Source organism: Arvicanthis niloticus, chromosome 9 (assembly GCF_011762505.2).
Source record: "Arvicanthis niloticus isolate mArvNil1 chromosome 9, mArvNil1.pat.X, whole genome shotgun sequence".
In the NCBI taxonomy this organism is placed as follows: domain Eukaryota; kingdom Metazoa; phylum Chordata; class Mammalia; order Rodentia; family Muridae; genus Arvicanthis; species Arvicanthis niloticus.
Window position 1 is genome coordinate 3548231 of NC_047666.1, and position 23746 is coordinate 3571976.

The window sequence follows — 23746 nt, forward strand, 5'->3', positions numbered from 1 at the left end:
TCAGCATATCACTCTGTTTTTATACCCTTTACATTCTTGGCCAATAATAACTTTCCTGTGCAACTGCAATTCTTCTAATTAATCTGAATGATACAAATTGGGATCAAATTCATTAAAACTTTCTTGCTACATTTTTTGATAAGACTAATTCAACTCTTTAATGAGTAGAATAAATCCCAATAACGATCAGACTTTCTTTCAAAAGGTGGAAGGCATTTTCCTTGAACTTCTGTACAAACTTTTCTACTGGACCCAAAGCATTAATCCAAGTACAGTTGGCTTATTTGTGATCACAAAGACTCTAGTGCCCACAAGGACAAAGTCTGTTATCGATAATGACCCTGACCAGTGAGTTGAAGCTAAATAGACTGACCTCCAAAACTGAAATGTTGCCATTAATCATGTCAACTAGATTAAAAAGAATGTTTCCAATTGGACTTCTTCAATTGTAAAGAAAATTGAGCACAAAATTTTTAGAGATTACCCCACAAAGTTCTTACAAATCTATAAGGGTAACTTCACTTTAGAGGAGTTTCCATATAATATATCATTACTGGATGCGACTTACTTCAGCACTTGAAGTTCTCTAAAGACCATAACCAATGACCAGTGTTTTAAAGAGTGTTATGATTTGGAAGTACACGTGCTATTTCTAAGGTATATGTGGTTGATCTACATGAGACACAGATCTTTGTTACAAGACATCTAGATTTCTTGCCAGCTTATAATACTTGAGACTCTCAATTTTTATATATAAAAAAATCTGTTCTTAATTTAAGAAAACTTCTTGCAGTTATCAGATGAGTGGTGTTGGTACATGTTCTTAATCCCAGCACGGGCAGCATATGTCAGGAGTTTGACACACACATCATGGATGAGAATTGTGGTAAAGAATTATGAGGGGTATTTACAGGCATAGGCATAGGCAGGCATGCATTTCCTGCTATTTGCAATAGACATATTGGTTAAATTACAGGACTGATCATAAAAGTATGGTGTAAGAATGAAGATTATAGCATTGAGCTAAAAAGTAAAGCACTTACCCAGTTTACAAGGTTTGCACCAGAACATGTTCTCAGAAAACAACATTGCAAATTCAGTTTTATAGACTAAAAATGCCATGCCTTCTTTAACTCTAGAAGTCAAAGTTCTGTTTTCAAATTCTTTCTATGCATCCAGAAAGAACTATCTTATTTTAATAGTGACAACTTTTGCCACTTATCTTCAAGAAGAACTGCAGGATATTTCTGAAAAAACAAATTAGAAAGTGATCATATCTCCTTCTCTAGGCTTCATGGCCCATTAGAAAAGAACTTTGCAAGCTGTGGGTTCCCAAATTGCTCATCACATCTACAAATCCAGCTGGAAACTCTGGGAAGCTGATGGACATTTAAACTTAAATAGCCCAGTTTCCATCTAAACCAGAGCCCTGCAGGCCCACCTGAGAAAGTAATATCATATTCAGGGAAAGTCAACATGGAATCTTGAGTACAAAAAGCAAGCCAGTGATATCTGACACGTCTTTCATGATGTTACCGAGAATAAGGCCAAGGTGATACAGTTCCTTTCATGGAGTATTTGTGTTAAGGGTACAAACAACCCTACATAGGTGTGTGGATCATAAAGAGGTGGACGAGCTTATATGCTTGAGTCAGTGTTTGAGGAGATAGTTTCAATATCTAACATTACCAGAAGTTCAAGGAAGATATAAATTAAGAAAGAGCCGTCAACTGCTTGATGATTAGACATCTGTTCAATGTTTTAAACACATGCTTGTAAGTTTCAAATTGTTAAATAAGCTAAAAAGGGGGGGGCATATATTACTAGTTTTAAAGGGTGTGATGGCAGTGTCTAATTCTTCTGATTGTCCCTTAGAGGAAGACAGACAGAAGTCCAAAATAGTTAGTTCTTAGTGAAGAAGAGGATATGTAATGAAGCTTTGTCTACCAGAAGACCAGTGGTAAAGAAGAAGAGAAAATACCTTCTACCTTTAGGAGGAATTGGAAATTCATTGAAGTGAATGCTTCTGGATATTGTTGGGAAAAGTGTAACATTGCAGCCAGAGCTATTATCAATTTCCTGTGTTGGGATATCAAAAAAATTGTGTTATCAATTGTAATATCCATAGCAACAAACAATTAGCTTATACGCAATACAATGCAAGCTTGATTTAAAACTTCAAATACTAAGGATACGTTCCTAGCACTGAGAAGGGGAAGCTGACACCATATACTTACACCCCTACCTAACCAAGAAGCTCTCTAAAATTAGTCCCCTCTTGCAAAGGAACAACTAGTTTTCTTCAATGGAGTCACCCCTTCAGGAAAGATCTCCTGCTCTGGAGTAGGTGGCCACCACAAGTCAAACTCACTGCTATTTTTGTAGACCTTTTAATTTAATATTGCTTTGCTTGGACATTTTTTCTCTTACTAGAATTTTGTGAATATATTTGGTTTCCAATTTTATGCGTTATAGAGACTGGATGTTACTGTTAATATTTAAATCAACAGTGCCCGTTCTGGCTTGTTCACAGACCCGCCATGTTCCTGACTAGCCTAGGCCTGAGGCCACGAGTGGTGGAGGCATGTTCTCACTGCCAGGTGGCTCAGGCCATGGCTCAGGTGGCCAGAGACACCGGCCTTGCCATCCACGAGATGCCAGTGTGGGTGATGGCTCTGCCATCCATGATCCTGCCATCCATGTGGTACTCAGGAGAAATGTGACTCTAATGTTTAAAGATTAACCAAAGGCTTTATAAGTTTCATAATGCCCAATAAACATGATGCCCACACAATTGGAAGTTTTAACCAATTAACTAGATATAAGTTGTTACCCAGGACTGCTTTCAGTCCATACATGGTCATCCATGGCACCTACATCTCTGCCTCCTTAGCTCCTCCTCTTCCTTCTCTTCTTCCTCTTCTTACTCCTCCTCTTTCTCTCCTTACTCCTCCCATCTTAGCTCCTCCCAACTTGCCGGAAAATAATACTGCTACAAGTGGGTGTTCTGTGTAACTGTGGGTTTCTTGCTTTATGTTGCTTGTTTTTGAAAGAAGGGAATAAAGAGAAACAAACAAACAAACAAACAAAGGTAGGTCTGAAGGAGTTGGGTGGGTACAGAAGTAGGGTTAGAGACCAGAGAAGAGTTGGGAGAGAAAAAAAGCAGGTACTTTTAAGATACAAAATTGCAAAATCTATGTACAACCATACTAAGTCATGCTTAATATTTTTATTTATTTTTTCTTATAAAATTATTTAAAATAAATTTATTTTTAAGAGTAAAACATCTATAAAATATAGACATATTTTGAAACAGAAATTTTATGGATAGTTTCTGTTAAAAACATAGTTTGCAATAACAAAATAGGATAAAATATGCAAAAAGCATGAAACAGCACTGCTTAGCTCACTCTCATCTTCAGATTAAATTAAAGAAAAATTTAGTTTTTAATATATTTGAATATTTCAAATCTTCTGTTCACTTAATGTTTTATTTATTAATATGTTATTATAAAGAACATACAAATAACTATTCATACAGCAAGATTAACCAGACCCATAGCCCATACATCTCAATTAACTTAAGCCATGGAGCTTCACATAGGATTTTACATTTTCATTGTCAAATATATTTTTATGCATATATCTCCCACCAGAAACTGAAAAGAATATGAAAGCTGAAACTAAAACAACTACAAATTGGCTTTATATCCTTTTCATGACTCAAGCCATCATGACTTGCTTTCATCTGAATCCTTCCTCAACAGTCAATATTTATACTTTCTTGCTCTCCTTCCTACATTATACCACTCCTATATGCACATTTGTTTATTTCTCTCCTTATTTATATATGTCTATGTATGCATATAGAAGTTTTTTCATTAGCTATTTTTAGATCTATTTATTTATTTTATTTTTATGTGTATGAATGTTTGCCAGTATGTTGTATAAATCCATATGATTGGTGACAACAAAAGTTAAATCCTTAGATATGTAGCTACAGATGTTTGTGAGTCACCATGTAGGTTCCTCTGTAAGAGGAACAAGTACTCTTAACCACTGAGACATTGCTCCATTTTATACACACACACACACACACACACACACACACACACACACACACAGAAAGAGAGAGAGGGGGTGAGGGGAAGAGAGAGAGAGAGAGAGGACTGACATCCATATTTGAGGTATAATATGTAATTTTTTTCCTTTCTGAGATTGTGTACCTCCCTTAATAATATGGAATCTAAGTTCATCCATTTTCCTGAAAATTTTCTGATTTCATTTTGCCCTGGAGCTGAAGAATTTTACATTTTTATATGTTTACTGCATTTTTGTTGTCCAATCATCTGATGGTGAACCATTAAGTTAGCTCTATTTATGCAAATATTTGCCATAACTGCTTAATCATTCTGAAAACTGGAGAATCTCCATGAAGCATCAAAAAATGAAGTAGTACACAAATGATCAAATTAAACTGAATGATCAGATTATCTTGCACTTCTTTGTACAGAACAATTTCTACTTCAGGAAATCCTAGGTCTGTTACATGCATGCTCCTCTGCATATTAAAATCATTTATTTAATAATGCAAATTAAGGTTCAGCACAGAGTCAGGTGGCTGGGGTGTATAAGCAGAGTCCTTCATTTTGAAATGAAGATTAAAGAAGGGTCCTCACTAACACCTTCCTGAGTCATGATCTTTTATCCATGGAGTGTAGAATTGGTGTAGATTTAATCTGGGCCTATAAGATGGACACTTGCTCTTAATCGATTGCAAATGTTTATAATCGCCCCAAGGATGCTTTCAAATGTCTGATAACTATAATAATCTTGACATTCTCTCTCGACAGCCTGAAAGCTGTTTATTAGTCACTGGCTGCTTTCCAGCCTTCAAGCCTTCAGCGGTCCCATTTACTCCAGTCTACATCAATAAGCATGTAATTAATCCAAGCAGTTTATTGAACCATTTCCTTTGCATTAGTATATATTATGTCAAATAGATAAAAAATGATATACTCTCCTATTCAGGATTTATACATCAGTGACTGTGCTTTTAAAATATTTCTCAGCTTTACTGTAAAGATGGTTTCCATAGTAAAAGATGGTAGGATTATGCCCAAATATATGAACAGATTCTTAAAATACCAAAAAGTACTACATGATTACCAAGACTTTGTTTTGAATTGAGAGTTTTTTTAAAAACAAATCTTTGAAAATTACTTGATAGTGAAAAGACACGTCCCCCACTGCCCCAGGAAGTAGACACAGAGAACATACTTTGTTATCCAAATATTGGAAAAATTCTGTTCTGGTGTATAATATACCTCATATATATTCAGCACTAAGCTGTGTTTCAATTTGTAAAATGAGAAAGTAGGAGAAGAAAGTCATAAGGTCCTACAATTTAATTTTAAAGCTTTACATGCGGTCATAATTTCAGAAACACCATGCTTAGCCAGTGCCATACTGAAGTCTCCCTGCTAAAATTGAAGTCCTCAAAGCATTAAGTGACCAGAATGATTAAATGTCTTAACCTTCCTAAAGGAAGAAATGATGAATAGAAAAAAATTCAGCATGAAACTTTACAGATCTCTTTTCTTATATGATTCAATATTTAAAGGTGATTTATGAGTACAAGGATGAGATTATACACTTTTATTTTATTCACAGAAAATCACTATGTTTAGCTAAATTGTCAATTTACTTTGAAAAGAACAATACTGCAATATGTCTCAATCAGTGATAGGTTTGGTGTTATTAGCAGATGGATAGACCACATTTCTCAAGAGATGATCTGATTTTCTCATCACTCTCTTCCAGGTACCTTTGACAGTGATTGGCACACAATAAGTCAATAGTATCAAGAAAGTGACCTAATTTGATACAAATGGCTGGTACAGGTTCCACCAAAGTGGATCACATATTTAGCTTAAATGATGTATTCTATTCTCTCATATGTTTAATTTCTTCTTAGGGTTACTTTAGAAACATAAGTCAACATTAAATTCCACATTTAATTGGACTCGTCTACTTTAATATAAACCACTTTGGTAGGAAGATTAAGAGTAATTCTACTATAGAGATAAAAATGTAATTATTTTACAAGATTATTCAATTATCCATGACATCTTAGAGAATTATAGGGGAAGATGACATAAACAGGAAACATAATCTGGGGTCAGAAAAATTGATCATCTATAAAATATTAAGCTCTAAGGATGATTTTGTTTATTTAGACTTGCTGAGGGAAAATATCTCTCTATAGTTTATAGTTTGTAGTAGTCAGTTTCTGACTCACTTGTACAGGCTAGCATTGAATTTGAGAGTGTCTTCCTCATCCTTCCATGAGCTGGGATTTCAGAAATGTGTCACAATACTTGGCTGTGCTTAGAATGTTTGCTTGAAAGATATGTAGAGATAAATAGATAGATGATAGATAGATAGATAGATAGATAGATAGATAGATAGATAGATAGATGATAGATGGATTATAGATAGTTGATAGATTAGATATGATAGATGATTAATAGATGATGGATAGATCAATAGATGATGACTGAACATAGATAAATAGATATGTGTAGATGATTAATAAATAGATGATAGATTAAAAGATAGATACATAGGTAGATGATAGATCAGTGGTTCTCAACCTAACTAATGATGTGACTCTTTCCTATAGTACCTCATGTTGTGATGACCCCAACCATAAAATTATTTTTGTTGCTACTTTATAACTGTAAATTTTCTACTGTTATGAACCATAATGTACACATTTAAGTTTTCAGATAGTCTTAGGTGACCCACAGGTTGAGAACCATTGTGATAAATCACAGTGTCATTCCTATTAAGAAATGTTTCTATTTTTGAAATTTCCATAGAAAACATAAAATAAACATAAAGATAGAAGTTTTGATTGAGTTTACTAAAATCTTGATAACTGAAATGTACATTTCACTGAAATCTGATGCTTAAATACCTGCCTTCATATTTTAGCCACTCTCATTTTTATTAGAAAAAGCAGTAGTTGGGTGAAATAAAATAATACTGTGGATTCCTTGTATATGAAGGTTCATACTTCCCTGAAACTTCTGCTGTTTTTTTTACATTGTCTTCATCAGGCATGATCAAATAATTTATGATTTACATTTCTGTTTTTTTCTGTCTGTAAACTTGAAGCACCTCAAAGACAGGCATCAACCATATCTTCCTCCTCATCAGCAAATTATGTGTGTATGTGTGTATGTCTCTCTCCCCCAACTTGTGTGTGTGTGTGTGTGTGTGTGTGTGTGTGTGTGTGTGTGGTGTTAGCAGATGTGTATGTAATGGGTCAAGCACTAAGTATTAAAAGTTAAAGTTCCCTTCCTGCTGCTTCTTCCTCTTTTTCTAGCACTCTCCCTCTTCATTTAATTTGTAGTTGACTGGTGGGGTTTTGTTAATTGTAGGGAACAAATTGCCTTTCTGTTTCACGTGTCTGACCAGATCCTCTGACTCTTATAATCCAAAAACTACTGCATTACAACTCAGTATACAAGAAAAGCTTTTCTTTTTCATTATGGCTTTATTCAAATTTCAGTTGTTTCCTAAGAACCAAGGACTCAGGCTGACTAGGCCACATGCAGAAGGTCATTGGGAGTCGAGTGTAGAACGTTGGACAAAGGATAAAGTCAGGGTTATTTCATTCATAAAGAAAAGGTGTCTTGCTCTGCGAAGACAGCAGGACATGAAAATGGAAGACATCAATTATAAAAATGATTCAAAGTGAAGAGAGCTGTGAAGAAGCAACTTACAGAATCCAGCCTGGTTTTCTGACCTCAAGTGCAGTGTGTTCCCCCTACACATAGACATTGTTTCCTGAAAGAATAAAAGGAACATTGACTAGAAGTGATTCAAAAGACCAGTTTCTACCTGAAAATTAAAACTAGAGCTTTGGACTCCATGGATGAGAGGGAGTACCACAATGAAATACAAACTTTTTAAGCATGGTAATACTCATCTGGGAACAGTGCTGTCTAGACTCCCTAAAGGAAGCAGGGCAGCTGGCTAGTGCTGACAGCCAGCAAATGTGTAGAACATTTGAGATACTTGTGTCTACTAAGAAAAAAAAAGGATCTGCAGTCTTTCTGGTTCTCTCAAGTCTGTGGCAAATTAAAGAACTATTTCCTAGACTGTTCTTTGAATGACCATCATGGGCTTACTCTGTCTGGAGAATTTCAGAGTCCACAGGAGTGGCATGAGGATTCATAGTTCAAAAAGTTTTTCCAGATGATATGTAATTAAAATCTGTAGACATTAATTTTAACCATTCTGATTTGTATTGATGTCTGTTGCTGGCATCAGAAGATATCGCAAGTTTGAAGGGTCAATACACGTGAACTTCTATGGGTCAGAATTCTGGCATCAGATCATGAAGTTAGGGGTCATAAATCAAAGGTACAGTCAAAGCATGGACATCTTCTGATTCTGGGAAGGCTCCATTTCTCTTTCTTGTGCAGTTGCCAAAGATGGCCGCCTTTCTTCACTTCTTCTTCAGATCAATCATCCACATTGCTTTCCCCAAACCACCCAACTTGTCTCTTCTCTTTTGCTTCTCTTCTAATTTCCATTCATCATGATTATACTGTCTACACAAGTTATAGAGTTTACCTTTCTATTTTGATTTCACTGGATTCCCTGCATCAGTAACACCTTCATGTTTGATCCCTCTTAGCAATGTGATTTACCATATATAAAGATTACAAGGCTTAGGATGTGGGCACCAGGAAAAGAAATCACTCTTCTGCTGGTCCCTTTGTAGTACCTAAGGGAAATTGCCTTTGCCCATAATCTTATGTTTAATAACTCAGTTGATGAGCTGTCTAACACTTGCTGTTATGTATTTATCTGGTAAGTAGAGCTAATAGCAGCTGGGAAGCATTCTTTTATCAATAAACAGCCCCAACTGACAGGTGCAATCAGTCTAGCAGCTCCTTGAGGTCAAAAACCATGTGCTTTTATTTCTGTAACTTTTGGAACTTAGCTCAGTGACTAATGAAATCAGAATTAAGATAATGTAGGGGAATAATTGAGATGGTTGATTATGTTCATGTTTAATTAACAAACCCAAAGGCCTACTCTTTCTTTTAATGAATCTTTTATATACAGCTTCTAATAGCATGATTTGGATCAGTCTCTTCTCACACATACCAGTTGCTGCTTATGATCAGCTGTATCACCCTCAAAAGAGAAAAATACTGCTTGATTCTTCTATAGCAGAAATCTGCCTTGGGTTGAGTGCTCTTTTGAGTGGCTAGTCATCAATAAATTTGAGGCAATGTTGCCTAATGGAGACGGAGGAGTAGTCCATCCTCCTCATTTTCTCCCCACATCGCTTCCCTCCCCCCTCTCTCTCTTTCAGACACACACACACACACACACACACACACACACACACACACACTTGCTAATTTGATCTTTGAAGATTTGTATACAATACCTATTTCTCCATGTATATATATTAGGCAAAATTTTCACACAATTTTATAAATCTGTATTTGTAAGTCTATAGCTGTGGAGTCACAACCAAAATTCTGAGGTCATGAATTCTGTTCTGACCCAGCAACAGTGTGTATAACTTCTTACCTTATGGTAAAAAATAAAACCTAAAAAGTAACCATATACAGGGCTGGAGAGGCGGCTGAGCAGTTAAGAGTATCCTGCGTTCAATTCGCAGCAACCATATGGTGGCTCACAACCACCATTAATGGAATCTGACTCCCTTGTCTGGTGTGTTGAAGAGAATAACAGTATACTCACATACATAAAATAAGTAAATAAATCTAAAAAATAATCAAATATATTTAAAAATAAAAGGGGGAACATAATCTAGTATTGGGTGGGGGAAAAGGACTGAAGCCCTGAGGGCCAGGAGAAAGAATGGAAACAGGCAACCCTGGGATGTAGGAGGTGAGGGGACCTTCCAGATTGTACCAGAGACCTGGGAGGTAGAAGACTGTCAGGACTCAAAGGAAGGGACCTTAGCTGAAATGCCCTTCAGTGGGGAGAAGGAACTTGTAGAGCTCACCTCCAGTAGAAAGACAAGGCATAAAATGAGGGATGTGGTTGCCAGCCATCTCACAGTCAAAACTCTGACCCATAATTGTTCCTGTCTGAAAGAACTGCAGGGATGGAGATGGAGAGGAGCCTGAGGAAAAGAAGGTCCAGTGATAGGTTCAAAGTAGGATCCAGCTCAAGGGAAGGCGCCAAGGGAAGACACTATTACTGAGGCTATGAAGTACTCACAAAAAGGGACCTATTGTGACTGCCCTCCGAAAGACCCAACAATCTGCTGAAAGAATCAGATGCAGATATTTGCACAGAATGGATTGAAGCTGCTGACCCCTGTGGTTGAATTATGGGAAAGCTGAAAAACAGCTGAGGAGGAGGACAAGCAGTCTCAATTAACCTGGACCCCTGAGATTTTTCTGACACTGGACCACCAACCAGGCAGCATACACCAGCTGATATGAGACCCCCCAACACATGTACAGCAGAGGACTGCCAGGCCTGAGTACAATCAGAGAAGATGCAGCTAAGCCTCAAGAGACTGGAGGGTCCAGGAATTTTAGTGGTCTGGTGGGGTAGGATGTGAGTGGTGGAGACATCCTTGTGGAGACAGGGATGTGGAGATTAGGAACAGTCGGAGGGTGGACTGGGAGGGGAATAAAATTTGGAGTAAAAACTAAAATAAATATTAAATAAAAAGAAGGAATTTTTAAAAAGCTCAACTTGCACCACAGCTTCTACATAGCAGATATATTTTGCATTTCCTTCCCCATAGACAATTTATCTCCCACTTAAGTCCATCCTCTAATTAAAATTTTCAATACATTACATTTTTATTGGAAATAAAATCAGAGGCTCTGTCTGTAACATCTGAATCTTGCCTCCAGGTAGATTTCTCTGACAACTTGGCTTCAGGCAGCAGCTGCCCAGGAGTTTCCTGTTTGTTCTTGAAACACTAGGTTCTTCCTATGAAGACATCTTTCTACACTCCCAGGCTATTCTCTTCTCTTCCACATCTTCTCCAGAGCACTGCCCCCTCACTCTTCAGGGAACAGTATAAGGTCAAGTTTTGCAATGAAACCTCAACTGGGTGTTCTGACTAATACTGGCCTCTCTGTATGCTGTGGTTTTATGGGTTGATTCCTTCTAAACATATTTTGTGTCTTCTGGTTGTTAGCTGCCTCATTGTAGAGAGTGTCTTTACTACTATCCTCAAATTTAAAGCACTGGATCCACTATTTGGCTCAATATTTTTAAAACAACATTTTTTTTTCAAGTGAAAGAGTGAAGCTGAATCAAAGTTGTACTTTTAGAATCAAATTTTAGAGCGTGTGTCATCTGGAAGATCTCAGATGCTTCTCAATGCACTTCTGGCTTTGTGTTTTATTTATGTGAACTTATAAGCAATTCAAATAAAAAATAAAATAAACCCTTACAATTCAAAATCAAAATTATGTTCTAGTTTCTGAGATGGTCATAGGCTTGATTTTCCAAATGGTTGTGGTTGACATGAAAGTTTTGAGGACACCTGGTATCCATAATCCTGATATCATGTATAGACCTGTGTCTGCCGTGCCCCATTAGAGTTAACCCTGTTCAGTCCACTGTCAGTGGTGCACTATTAGATGCTTTCAGACTTAGCTATTCAGCCTCCATTAATCTTGCTCTTTTGTCTCTTGCTATGCTGTGCCCACTGAGCCTTTTATCCTTTTGACCTGTTTAATGCTAAGAGCTGAGGTTCATAATTTAGTTAAAAATACTTACTGGAATGAATACAGAAAGAGTTATCACAGAAATGAACACATCTCTAAAGTGAAGTTTTAAAAATCTATGTATCAATAGTGAAAGCACAGATTTTAAAAATTAATTTGTAACTTTGCAAACACATTTTCATTGTGCATAAAAATACCAAATTCTATATTTGGAGCTATTTATGTCTCATCTTTAGGCTTACCCACTCTTTCCAAATTAATTAAACCACTTGAGAGGCAAATTTTGCATGCATGCAATCAGACACAATTAGAAATTTTGATATAAATTCCATTGGTGTTAAGTCTCTCATTTCTGATTCTTAACCAATTGTGTTAGCTTTAAATTTTTCATGCCATGGGAAAAAATTTAAAAAATATAATTTGTGAACTAGTAAAAATAAATCATATATACTAACATTTCTTTGGCTAGATAGAGTCTTTAGTTATATTTACTACTTTAGATCCCTATTGTAAGCATCCAGTATGGTAGGAGAAAAGGAATTATACATTTTGGGCATTTGTTTATATTTAAGCATTTATATTTGATTATTGATAATTACTTGTAATATTGTCATTTATTTCCCATATGTAAAAGATGAAATGAGCCTCAAATTTTTTATTTGACAACTTTTTAGAAACTGTCATATATGAAATTTGATGTAAAAATATCTTGAAGGCCACCATACATTCAAAATCTTGGATCATAGTTTCAAAAAAATGCTGAAATATAGTCTTTTGTTTATGTACATGATGCCACCTCTTTAATCCAAAAAAAAAAAAAAAAAAAAAAAACCCTCCTCTTAGGCATTCAGACTTAAATATTTGATAATGAAGTTTGTTGTATAAAAACATTAAGTGACTTGAGACTCTTAGAAAGAAAAGTCTCAAAATATTCTATTTATATTATGAATGTCAATTTAGTGATGATGCTAACTCTTGAGAAATGTGATTCAAATTCATCTGTCATTAATGATATTATTTCACTCTTTAAATGTCACATTTTTCATTAGTTTCCTTCTAATTGAGCTAACATAATTTCCTCATAGCAATGATTCTAATACATTTTGTGATTGTGGATTATGATAAATAAAATAAATAAAATTTGTGATTTAAGAAATTGGAGAAAAATAGTGAGGTGTATTTTATCTGTTTTTGAGGCACAAAGAAAATATTATTAGTGCTTAAAAGAAAAACTCTGGGGTGGGAAAGCTGTACAGCTGTGTTTGCATAGAGCAGGGCTGTGGAAAGGAGAAATGGATAAAGCTGAGACTGTGTTATGCATGTAGGTTCTGCAAACAGCTGCATGGCAAAAGGGACTGAGCCACAAAAGCCCAAAGTACCAGAGAAACTATACTTAAGCTCTGTCTAGCATCCAAAAGAAAAAAAAAAAAAAACAGAAGAGAAGAAAAATAAGGTTACACCTTCTAAAGCTGAAAGGTTTCCAATGGTGGAACAGAGTCCTGGCAGCCCCACAGTTACTGTACAACACATGGGGCCTGGTAAGGAAACTATATTATCTCATTTAGGTGGTATTTATCCGACTCATCTTTTTCTTATGATAATAGCTGAACCACCTTTCCTTAGGGTGGTCTCTAAACTGAGAGAATAAACAGACCAACTGAATTATCTTGTGTATAGCTTGTAATATTAGGTCTCTACCAGGTCAGAGATAGATTTCTTTCATTTCAACAGGATAAAATACCTTTCCCTTAATGAGCCTCCAGTGCTATTGTAACACTTCCCTGTCTGAAGAGGTAACCTTAAAATCATGCATGAGATAGGCTGACGTAGAATGATAGATATACCTCATTGTCACCATGAAAACCCACAGATCCAGTACCAAAGCTCTTAACAGAAGGAATTAATCTAGATTGTTTCAGTTTATTCTTTAATGCTGAAGAAAGTAATCTTGGTGTTTGGAAATGAACCTGTTTTCCAATCCTCTCTATTATGTGTACCAAATTTTCCCACAATTTATTTACTTTACAATGACAAATGGATAGAAATAAATTCCTTTGGAATAATTCCAATGGTTTTACATATCAAGCAAAATCATAAATAAATCTGAGAAATCATGCCTGTTGAACAATAAACTTCTCAGAAGTAAAATGACTTCTTTTTCTTCTGTCTTGCAATATTCCCAGATATTCGTGGGATACAGGAATTTTTGGACAAAGTTTCCCAGCAGGGAATGGATGTTGCCCTTCAAAAGGTAGAAAACAACATTAATAAAATGATCACCACGCTCTTTGACACCATGAGGATAGAGGAGTTGAATCGCTATCGAGACACTCTGAGAAGAGCCGTCCTTGTTATGAATCCTGCCACAGCTAAATCCTTCATAAGTGAGGTAAGTATATCCAGGGTGGGGCAAAGTACAAAAGGCAAATACTTTGGAGTGGATTCCATTGAGGATATGAAAACTAAAAGAAGAGAGGAGGAGGATTAGCTGCACAACTCTCATTAACACTAATGAAGGAGGCAGAGTAAATTGCTTGCTCATCTCATTTACCCCACATTCGCCAGCTAATTACTAGGAATGTTTGTACTTGTATATATTTAGGCACATGGCCAGGACAAGTTTCAGAAACCTTATGAGTTTCAAAGCGCTGTCGACCTGAATGAATCTAGCAAGCTTGAGAACGGATTCACAAGTGTGCAGCTAATTCCTTTGTGTTGATGTTGATACTGCAAGCTAAAATTATGTTTGCGAGGAAAGATTTACTAGAATGAGACTCTGATTGCCAAAGTAAACTGATTCCACGAAATATACCATGACTTCAGTTCTGCTCTAGGAATCTGGACTAAGACAAACGACAAAGACTAATTGAAACTCTACAAGGGGATGGCCACACACTGCGACGTGATGTCATGTCTACAAAATGTTAGTTATATCTGCTACTTGGCTAGACACAAGAAAACTTAGTAAATAACCAGTGAGACTAGTGACTCAGACAGCCTCGCTGTACCCCAAAATGTTTGTAATCTCCTTGTGAAAGATCCTTGCTTTTTTTTTTCACTATGGTTAAGTGTTTAATTTTATCCTAGCCTCTTTTGCCACAGTTAAGTGTTCTATTTCATTTAATGATATGATAAGAATCAGTCATTCATTTTATACTTTCACATACTCTTTTTAGCTTTGTGAGCTTCAATTGATGAATTTCTTCCTCTCATTTTTCTTCTTTCATTCCATCATCTCCTGAAATTTTGCATAAGATTCCAAATTAGAAGGTGTTCTTTGACACTAGGCTTTTGAAACAGAATATAAGTCATTAAATACTAGACAGTTAATACCAGTTGAATTTTAATATAGATTTTGCCATGTGAATTTAAGGAAAAGAGAGAACTGTGCTCAAGAGTTAAGCAAATGACTAATTCACCGTGAAAGCCTAGACTTTTTGTGAGAAAATATTTTAGAATAAGACCTTAGAGCAAGTGAGGTGTCGTTCCATGAGCTCTAGACCGGCAGGGAGGCTGAGCAGGGAGTTGAGAGCAGGTATCTGAATAAATCTGCTCATTTCAAACTGGTCAGGAAGCAGGAAGGCCAAAAAATCAGCTTGGGATAAAGTAAGCCTCCAAGAAAATAACCCTCTGTTACCTTCAAAGTTGCATAAAAAAAAAATCTATGCTAAAAGTTAACATGAAATATTAGGCCCCAAGTTTAAAATGTTTCTTCTACTTTGCAGTAATGCCACCAAAAACGGATCCATCACAGGTTAATCCCAGGTAAAACTCACATGGTATTGTCATTCTCCTTCTGAACATTGTAACATTCTGAACATTGTATATAAGACTATATAGTTGTTAAATTAGCTACCAATCAAAGGACACTTTGTATTTGTAAACTGCAACTTTTCAAAATTGTAGTTTTTTTTAGAAATTTGACAGTGACTCTGTAGAGACATAAAATATAAACTGGATAATAGATAAAATTTGAGATAGCACTGGTTTTTCTCTTTGAGGTGATCAGAGGTTTTATTAACAAGGTGTAGTTGATTTGTACTTGATACTGTGGATAGGAATTCACAAGGAGAAAGCAGAACAAATTAAGTTTCTCTGAGATCCATAAATGGTCACATTTTACATGAATACTTTTTAATATTTTAAGATTCCATTTGATATTAATGAAGTAAAAATATTTATTTAAATGTATTAAGAGTATAATACAAAGAATAATATTATATCATAGTAAGACCCAAAAGATAGCAGTGAGGAGGCCTGAAAACCAGGAAATGTTCAAAATAGTAATGTCTAGATATTTTCTTTTCTATTATATAGTAGCATGGCAGACAAAAAATACATAAACATGCCTCCTTAATTGAAAATGGGGACATGAAAATGAATAAAAATATGGGGGTTGATTTCAGTTGGATATATATTGAGAGAAGCGTGTGCAAATAATGAACTGAAAGGGGCTGGCATGCTCAGGACATGTACTAATCAGTGTACATAGATGGAGAGACAAGGGAACCATTGCTTTCCTTCTGAGAGAAGAGATATAGACCTCTAAGCTTCTGGTGGATGTAGGGCATATGACCAAATAAATGAGACTCAGACTCAGTTACTAGCAGATTATTGAAACTCCAATAGCTGGGAATTGCAGAATGAGAGGATATGAGCATTTTAAAACTAGGTCCCAGGAGATTGTGGTGCAGTATTAAGCTGCTAGAGGTTCACTAATCAAATATGATTCCCTCTACATTTGTCTTAGTCGTGGTTTTTATTCATGTACAAACACATTGACCAAGAATTGGTGTGTTTTGCATATTCACATGAAAAGTTCAGTGAAGAAATTTGTGAACCCAAGACTACCAGCCCAGAAATAGCACCACCCACACAGTGTCCAGCCTTCATGGGACCAAGAATCTCCTCTCCCACTTGTGCCTGACAAGGCCATCCTGCCCTACATATACAGCTGGAGTCATAGGTCCCTCCCTATGTGCTCCCAGGCTGGTGGAGCACCTGGGACCCTGGGGAGCTCTGGTTGGTCGGTATTGTTGCTCTCCTCATGGGGCCACAAACCCTTTCAGCTCCTTCAGTCTTCCCTCTAACTCCTCCATTGGGAAACCCTTGATCAGATCAATGGTTAGCTGTGAGCATCCTCCTCAGAATATGTCAGACTCTGGCAGACCTCTAAGGAGACAGCTATATCAGGCTCTTGTCAGCATGCACTTCCTGGCATCCACATCAGCATCTAACTTTGGTGACTGCACATGGTATGGATACCAAGGTGGAATGGTCTCCAGAAGGCCTCTCCTTCAGTTTCTGTCCCACATTTTGTCTCCATATTTGCTATCTTGAGTATTTTGTTACTCTATTTAAGTAGGACCAAGGCACCCACACTTGGTTTTCCGTCTTCACGAGCTGCATGTGGTTTGTATGTTGTATCTTGGGTATTGTGAGCTTTCAGGTTAATATCCACTTATCAATGAGTAAATACCACATGTGTTCTTTGGTGATTGGGTTACCTCACTTAGGATGATATTTTCTAGTTCCATCTATTTACCTAAGATTTTCTCAAATTCATTATTTTTAATAGCTGAGTAATATTCCATTGTGTAAATATACCATATTTTATGTATCCATTCCTCTGTTGAAGGACATCTGGGTTCTTTCCAGCTTCTGGCTATTATAAATAAAGCTGCTATGAATATGCTGGACCATATGTCCTTGTTATATGTTGGAGCATCTTCTGGGTATATGCCCAGGAGTGGAATAGCTGGGTCCTCAGGTAATGCTATGTCCAATTTTCTGAGGAACTGCCAGACTGATTCTCTGAGTGGTTGTACCAGCTTGCAATCCTACCAACAATGGAGGAGTGTTCTTCTTTCTCCACATCCTTGCCAGCAACTGCTATCACCTGAGTTTTTTATCTTAGCCATTCTGACTGGTGGTATCTCAGGGTTGTTTTGATTTGCAGTTCCCTGATGACTAAGGATGTTGAGCATTTCTTAAGGTGCTTCTCGGCCATTCAAGTTTCCTCAGTTGAGAATTCGTTGTTTAGCTCTGTATCCCATTTTTAATGGGGTTACTTAGTTATCTGGAGTCTAATTTCTTGAGTTCTTTGTGTATATTTGATATTAGCCCTCTATCGGATGTAGGATTGGGTTGTCTCCCTTTGAGATTTCTTTATTGTTTTTACTTCTATTTTTAGATCCTGGATGGTTTTGTTTAATTCCTTCACCTGTTTCGTTGTGTTTTCTTGTAATTCTTTAAGGAATTTTTGTGTTTCCTCTTTAAGGGCTTCTACTGTTTACCTGTGTTCTCCTGTATTTCTTTAAGGGAGTTATTTATGTCCTTTTTAATGTCCTCTATCATCATCATTAGAAGTAATTTTAATTCTGAATCCTTCTTTTCAAGTGTGATGGGTGTCCAGGGATTGCTATGGTGGGAGAACTGGGTTCTGAGGATGCCAGGTAACTTTGGGTTTTGTTGCTTATGTTATTGTGCTAGCCTTTTGTTATCTGGTTAACTCTAGTGCTACCTGCACTCACTGTCTCTTACTGGAGCCTTTCTTTCCAGTTATCTTGCTTGTGTCAGAACTCCTCAGGGTCCAGATGTTTCTGTGATCCTGTGATCCTGAGCTCCAGCACTCTGAGTGCAGTGGCTTCTCTAGGATGTCTCAGGATATGGTGTCTTCATGGGAGCATACCAGCTAGGTGTCTGCCCCAGCCGCAAGGACCAAGCAAGGGTGATCTTTTATGATTTTTATTTTTAGAAAAGATATTGTTCTTGCTGTGGAAGCAATAATAGCACTTGCTGTTCTTGCAGAAGGCGCAGGTTCAGTTCCCAGCACCCACAGCCATCCTTAGCTCCAGCTCTAGGAGTCTCTTCTGGCTTTTTGGACACCAGGCATGCACTTGATGCTCACATATGCAGATAAAAGCAAAACATGTATACATGTAAAAAATAAAAATAAGTTTTCTAAAATGTTTGGTTTTAGTTAAAAATGTATATTTTGTCTAGTTATAAATGGCCATATTAAATGTTCTGTAATTGAGGACTTCATCATTGGCTCATTGTACTCTGAGGCTCAAGCAGTCAGGTTGAACAGCTAGGACATTATTTTTTCCTGGCAATGTTTCCAAGGGCATGTGTGATATATTTTGTCTTCACTTTAAAGGAATTACACCAGTGGTGGTGATTTTAAACCATTCCCAGAAGGTCCACTTGTGCCATCTTTGAAAATTATCTTTATGTATGTATGTCTGTGTGTGTTGTGAGTACAGATGCCCACAGAAGGCAAAAATGTCTAATCCTTAAAAATTATAGTTACAAGTTACTGTGAATCACCTGACATGGATGCCCACATTGAACCTTGGTTCTCTGGAAGAGCAGTGCATATTTTAACTTCTGAGACATATATATTATTTATATGTGGGCAAACACACACACACAAACACATGAGTGCCAATATAAAAATATCACTCTTGAGGACTTTTCCAAATTGCAGTGTATACATTTAGTTTTTCTTATTCACCAATATTGTGTTTGCACATTTTGCTACTCACAAGAATTTATTTGGAATTCCAAAATTAACAATTGAGCTATAGAAGTTGTCTTTTCAAAAGTCCCTGTTCTTTCCTAATGTCAAAGCTTTTCTTATTCACATTCCACTCTCAACTCTTAAATAGCATTCAATCAACAACGTATTAAGTACTTTATGGGAGTCCTCATGAATGTGTGAGCTTGCATGTGTATGTGCATGTGTGTGCGCATACACAAGTCTCTCTCTCTCTCTCTCTCTCTCTCTCTCTCTCTCTCTCTGTGTGTGTGTGTGTGCTTCTGAGTCTAGTACAGAGGTGCTGACTAGTGTCCCTAAACTAGGCAGGGAATTGCAATGTTTCTTCAGGAGAATAGCCAGGTTCAGGTTTGAGTTGTGTTATTGTTTACAATGAGTTCAGTATTAATGAATTATACATATATATATATATATATATATATATATATATATATATATATATATTAGACAAAGTGTCTTTAGATGAATATGTAAACTAGGAGCTTAGAGCAATGAGGTCCTGTGTTTCCATTAATTACAAATAATAAGAGTCACTAACATAAGAGTCAGTGTTCCACGGCTTTAAGAGGATACATATACAGGAGTGACAGGAACTTTCTGTATTCTCACTTACAAGCACTGTACAGTACTTTGTATCCTTTGCTTAGGTGGTTTGTATAAGTCTGAGGATGTCTGTTTGGCATATGGCACAGAGTTCTCTGTCCACAGCCACCGTTCATGTTCATTCTGATCTTGTCTCCTCCTCAGCTTCCTCAGCAGCGCTACTTCCTCTGTGTTTCAAAGACTTTTCTGGTGGCCTCCTTTCCCTCTGAGAGTTGCTGTCTTATATGCCACTCCAGACTGTACATTTTAATAGGATTGTGGAATCTGATGGTTCTTCTTCAATTGAATATTCTAAAATGGCATTTTTAAAAGATTCCTAGTGATTTAAACTTATATAAATAAAAAGGACTTTTAAAACCATTTTTGCCAATTTGGTAGTTCATGCCTTTCATACTAGTAAATAGAAGGCAAATGCAAGCAGATCTTGTGGCGTCCATGCTCAGCCATGGCTACATAGTGAAATACTGTCTCAATAATAAAAATAAAATTAATACTATTAATATTAATATGTATCATACTGTTTACTAGTATGTATTATAGCATATACTAATTTATATCAATAGTATTGTATATTATAGTATATAATAATGCTATATTGGTATTAGTATATTCATATGTAATAACTATATATACAATATTAAAAGTTGAAGGGAAGTATTTGTAAAAAATATTTAGCACATGATGGATAGAAAGGCAAATGCAGTTAGAAAGGTTTCAATGGATTGGGATGATAGGAACAATGGGGGAAGGAAAGATTAAGAGCAGGGTAGAAAACCAGTTAGCACTTAAGCCTGAGAGAGGAAAATAATTGATGTCCTGCACTTGGAGACCAACAATGCTTCCAGCACCACTGCTGCAGTGCAGTCGAGGCTGGCATGAAAGTTACACAAGTGTTCGGGGGAAATTCTAACTTAAAAGTATTCTTCTTACAAAATGAATTTTAGAAAAGAAATTGTTGACTTACCATTGTCATTTAATTGCTATGGGAAAAATAGGCATATGAATTGTGTTTTCTGCCTTTTTTTTTTCTCTGTCCCTGGAGCAATTGTGTGTCATTGAATTAGTCATACTTCCTTTGAAGTTTCAGATGCTTAAATGTCTGCAGTTCATACTTCACCTCTCATTCAGGACCTTCAAAGCAGTAACAGAGATTGCAGTTTTGTGCAGCTCAGCAAATCTACCTGCTATAGTGTCCAAACAAACTGTTGTCTAGGTGTGCCTGTAAGTGTCCTTGAAATGAACATGTTGCAACACAAGCAGTCATGTGGCTTGATTTACTTATGAACTAGGGTAATAATTTCAAGATCAAATCTTTCTATAGGAATAATATTTCACTGATTATTTGTGAAAAATCTGGATAGAAAGAATGATTTTTAGCTACATAAAGTAAGATGTTTTGACCCAAGGTCTTTTGTTTTCAGTTTCATTAGAAATATTAAAACTCAGATATGATGCTCCATACCTATAATCCCAGTACTGGTGAGTCTGAAGCAGGACAATGGCTATGGGTTGAGATAAACTTACATAGTGAAATTGAAGCCATAAAGACCTTGTCTTAAAAAATCAGTATTATACAAGCAAAAAGACTTATTATGAATGTAACAATGGATATCATTTCAATTTGGATTTTTCTTTGTCAGAATTGCAGACATGGACCCCACTATTACAGAAAGTTCTTTTACTCTACAATAAAGATAATAACACTTATTCCTTAAACCTACTTAAGATAGTTTTCATTTCACTGTATTATATCTATGTCATGGAAGAATTTTGATTTGCCAAATAATAAAAAGGAATAGTTCTTTCTTCAAATGTATAAGCGCCTTTCTAGAAATAAGCCTCAGGGAAGGTTAAGAAACAAATGAAGGCAACTTGTCCAATAGATGTAATAAGATCTCTAGTCATAAAAAGACTCTTCACTCAAATTTCTATAATAGTTATTTTAAAACTATTTAAATAACTTATTTTTTCCAAAAGGAGATTATTTGGAGACACTAAATTAAAACTTTAAAGATAAAGTTATTATAATCACATCTTTAAAAGAACATTTGATAATAATCTTAGCAAAAGATATACATAGAAAGTTTAAGAATATTGTCTTGATAGCCTGATAGTCTACATTTTCTAAATGAAATATGTGTAAATAGAACAGCAAAAAATGTAAATTTAAGCTCAACAGTTTTCCATATGACCAGTATCTAGGTGATGGACCTGAACCTACCTAGTGTACCCACCTTCCCCTTCCTATGCACCCATGGTTATAATCCTCTCAGGGATGCTGACTTTTAACAATGTATTCACTTCAACCTGTTTTTAGGCTGGGTATAAATGAAAACATGAAGTTCACTCTGTTTTCTTGCATTCCTTTTTGCTCAAAATTACTTGTGTGACATTCAGCTATGATAAAGTGAGAAATTATCATTCTTATTGATTAACACAAATAATTAATGTGTGGACACTCGACTGTCTATGTAACTCCTGTGCAGGGGTTTCAGATTTTGCTCATTATCAAAAGTGGTCTTATGAACATATTTTCTGAGTATATGTATGTATTTTAATGTGACAACACTATAAATTACTGTATAGTGTCTTGAATGACCCTCAAAATAATTGTACAAAATTGAATCAGCAGCACTGTTATTCCACAAGTGATAAGGTAAAGGAATGCCATTCAAACATGTGTCCATCTCGATTAAATAGATTGTTTCCATTTTAGGTCATGCTTTTAACCTCATGAAAACTTCCCAAGTTATTGTACTCCTAAACTATGTTCATTGTGAAATGAATTTTTTTCAGAGTGTGATTCACTTCCAACTAGCATTTAACTCTATAAAAGAGCATGTAATGTGAATGCTAATTTGTGGTCTTTTACTATACCACCTAAGGACGTGCCATCCAATGGTTAGTATGCTTAAGATTCTTAATGTTAAGTGAGTAAGGAAGTAAAACAAATCAATTGTGTGTGTGTGTGTGTGTGTGTGTGTGTGTGTGTGTGTGTGGCTGTATTTGTGTTAGTTAGGGTTTTACTGCTGTGAATAGACACCATGACCAAGGCAAGTTTTGTAAAGAACATTTCATTGGGACTGGCTTACTGGTTCAGATGTTCAGTCCATTATCATCAAGGTGGGAGTATGGCACAGTCTAGGCAGGCATGGTGTAGAAGGAACTGAGGGTTCTCAATCTTCATCTGAAGGCTGCTATTGGAAGACTGACTTCCAAGAAGCTGAGGGTCTTAAAGCCCACTCCCACAGTGATACACCTTCTCCAACAGGGGCACATCTCTTAATAGTTCCACTCCCTGAGCCAAGGATATACAAGCCATCACAGTGTGTGTGTGTGTGTTGTGTGTATGTCTGGGAAAGAAAGAGGGTGGAAAGGAAAAAGAACAGAGAGAAGAGAGGGAGGGAAGGAGAGAATATATAACTAATATCAGAAAGAATGAGTCAACTCTAAATAGCATAAAGTAGTTGACAGACTAAGAATTGACAGTCAAAACATTTTTCTTGTATTCTGGACTCTGTTTTGTGTTTTATATGTTTGGATACTTCATCATTACCACAAGCCTATTCAGCAAATTCAGTGTTTAACCACTCTTTCCAGATAAGAAATCTAAGGCAAGCATACATTGTGAGAATATATCTACAGTTCCTTCAGCAAGTAATAGTCAAACCATATATATTTGGAGATTTTGTTTTCTTTGGAGGGTTAGCTTATATTTTAGACACTGTCTTATGCACAGACTTTATAGCACATAGTCTTCTTGTAAATGATATAATTGGGTCAGGCATTCCAGTTCCCTTTTCTGTCATATGTAACAATCCAG

General features: G+C 36.2%; 1 protein-coding gene across 2 annotated transcripts in view; it reads left to right on the forward strand.

Annotated features, from left to right (window-relative positions):
* The window catches only part of Grid2 (glutamate ionotropic receptor delta type subunit 2), a 1355396-nt gene that overhangs the window by 640107 nt on the left and 691543 nt on the right, over positions 1-23746 (forward strand). For both annotated transcript variants that reach the window (XM_034512535.2, XM_034512534.2), the window contains exon 4: positions 13943-14148. In XM_034512535.2, coding sequence (XP_034368426.1) covers positions 13943-14148 — 206 coding nt within the window. The remainder of the gene's footprint in view (positions 1-13942; positions 14149-23746) is intronic.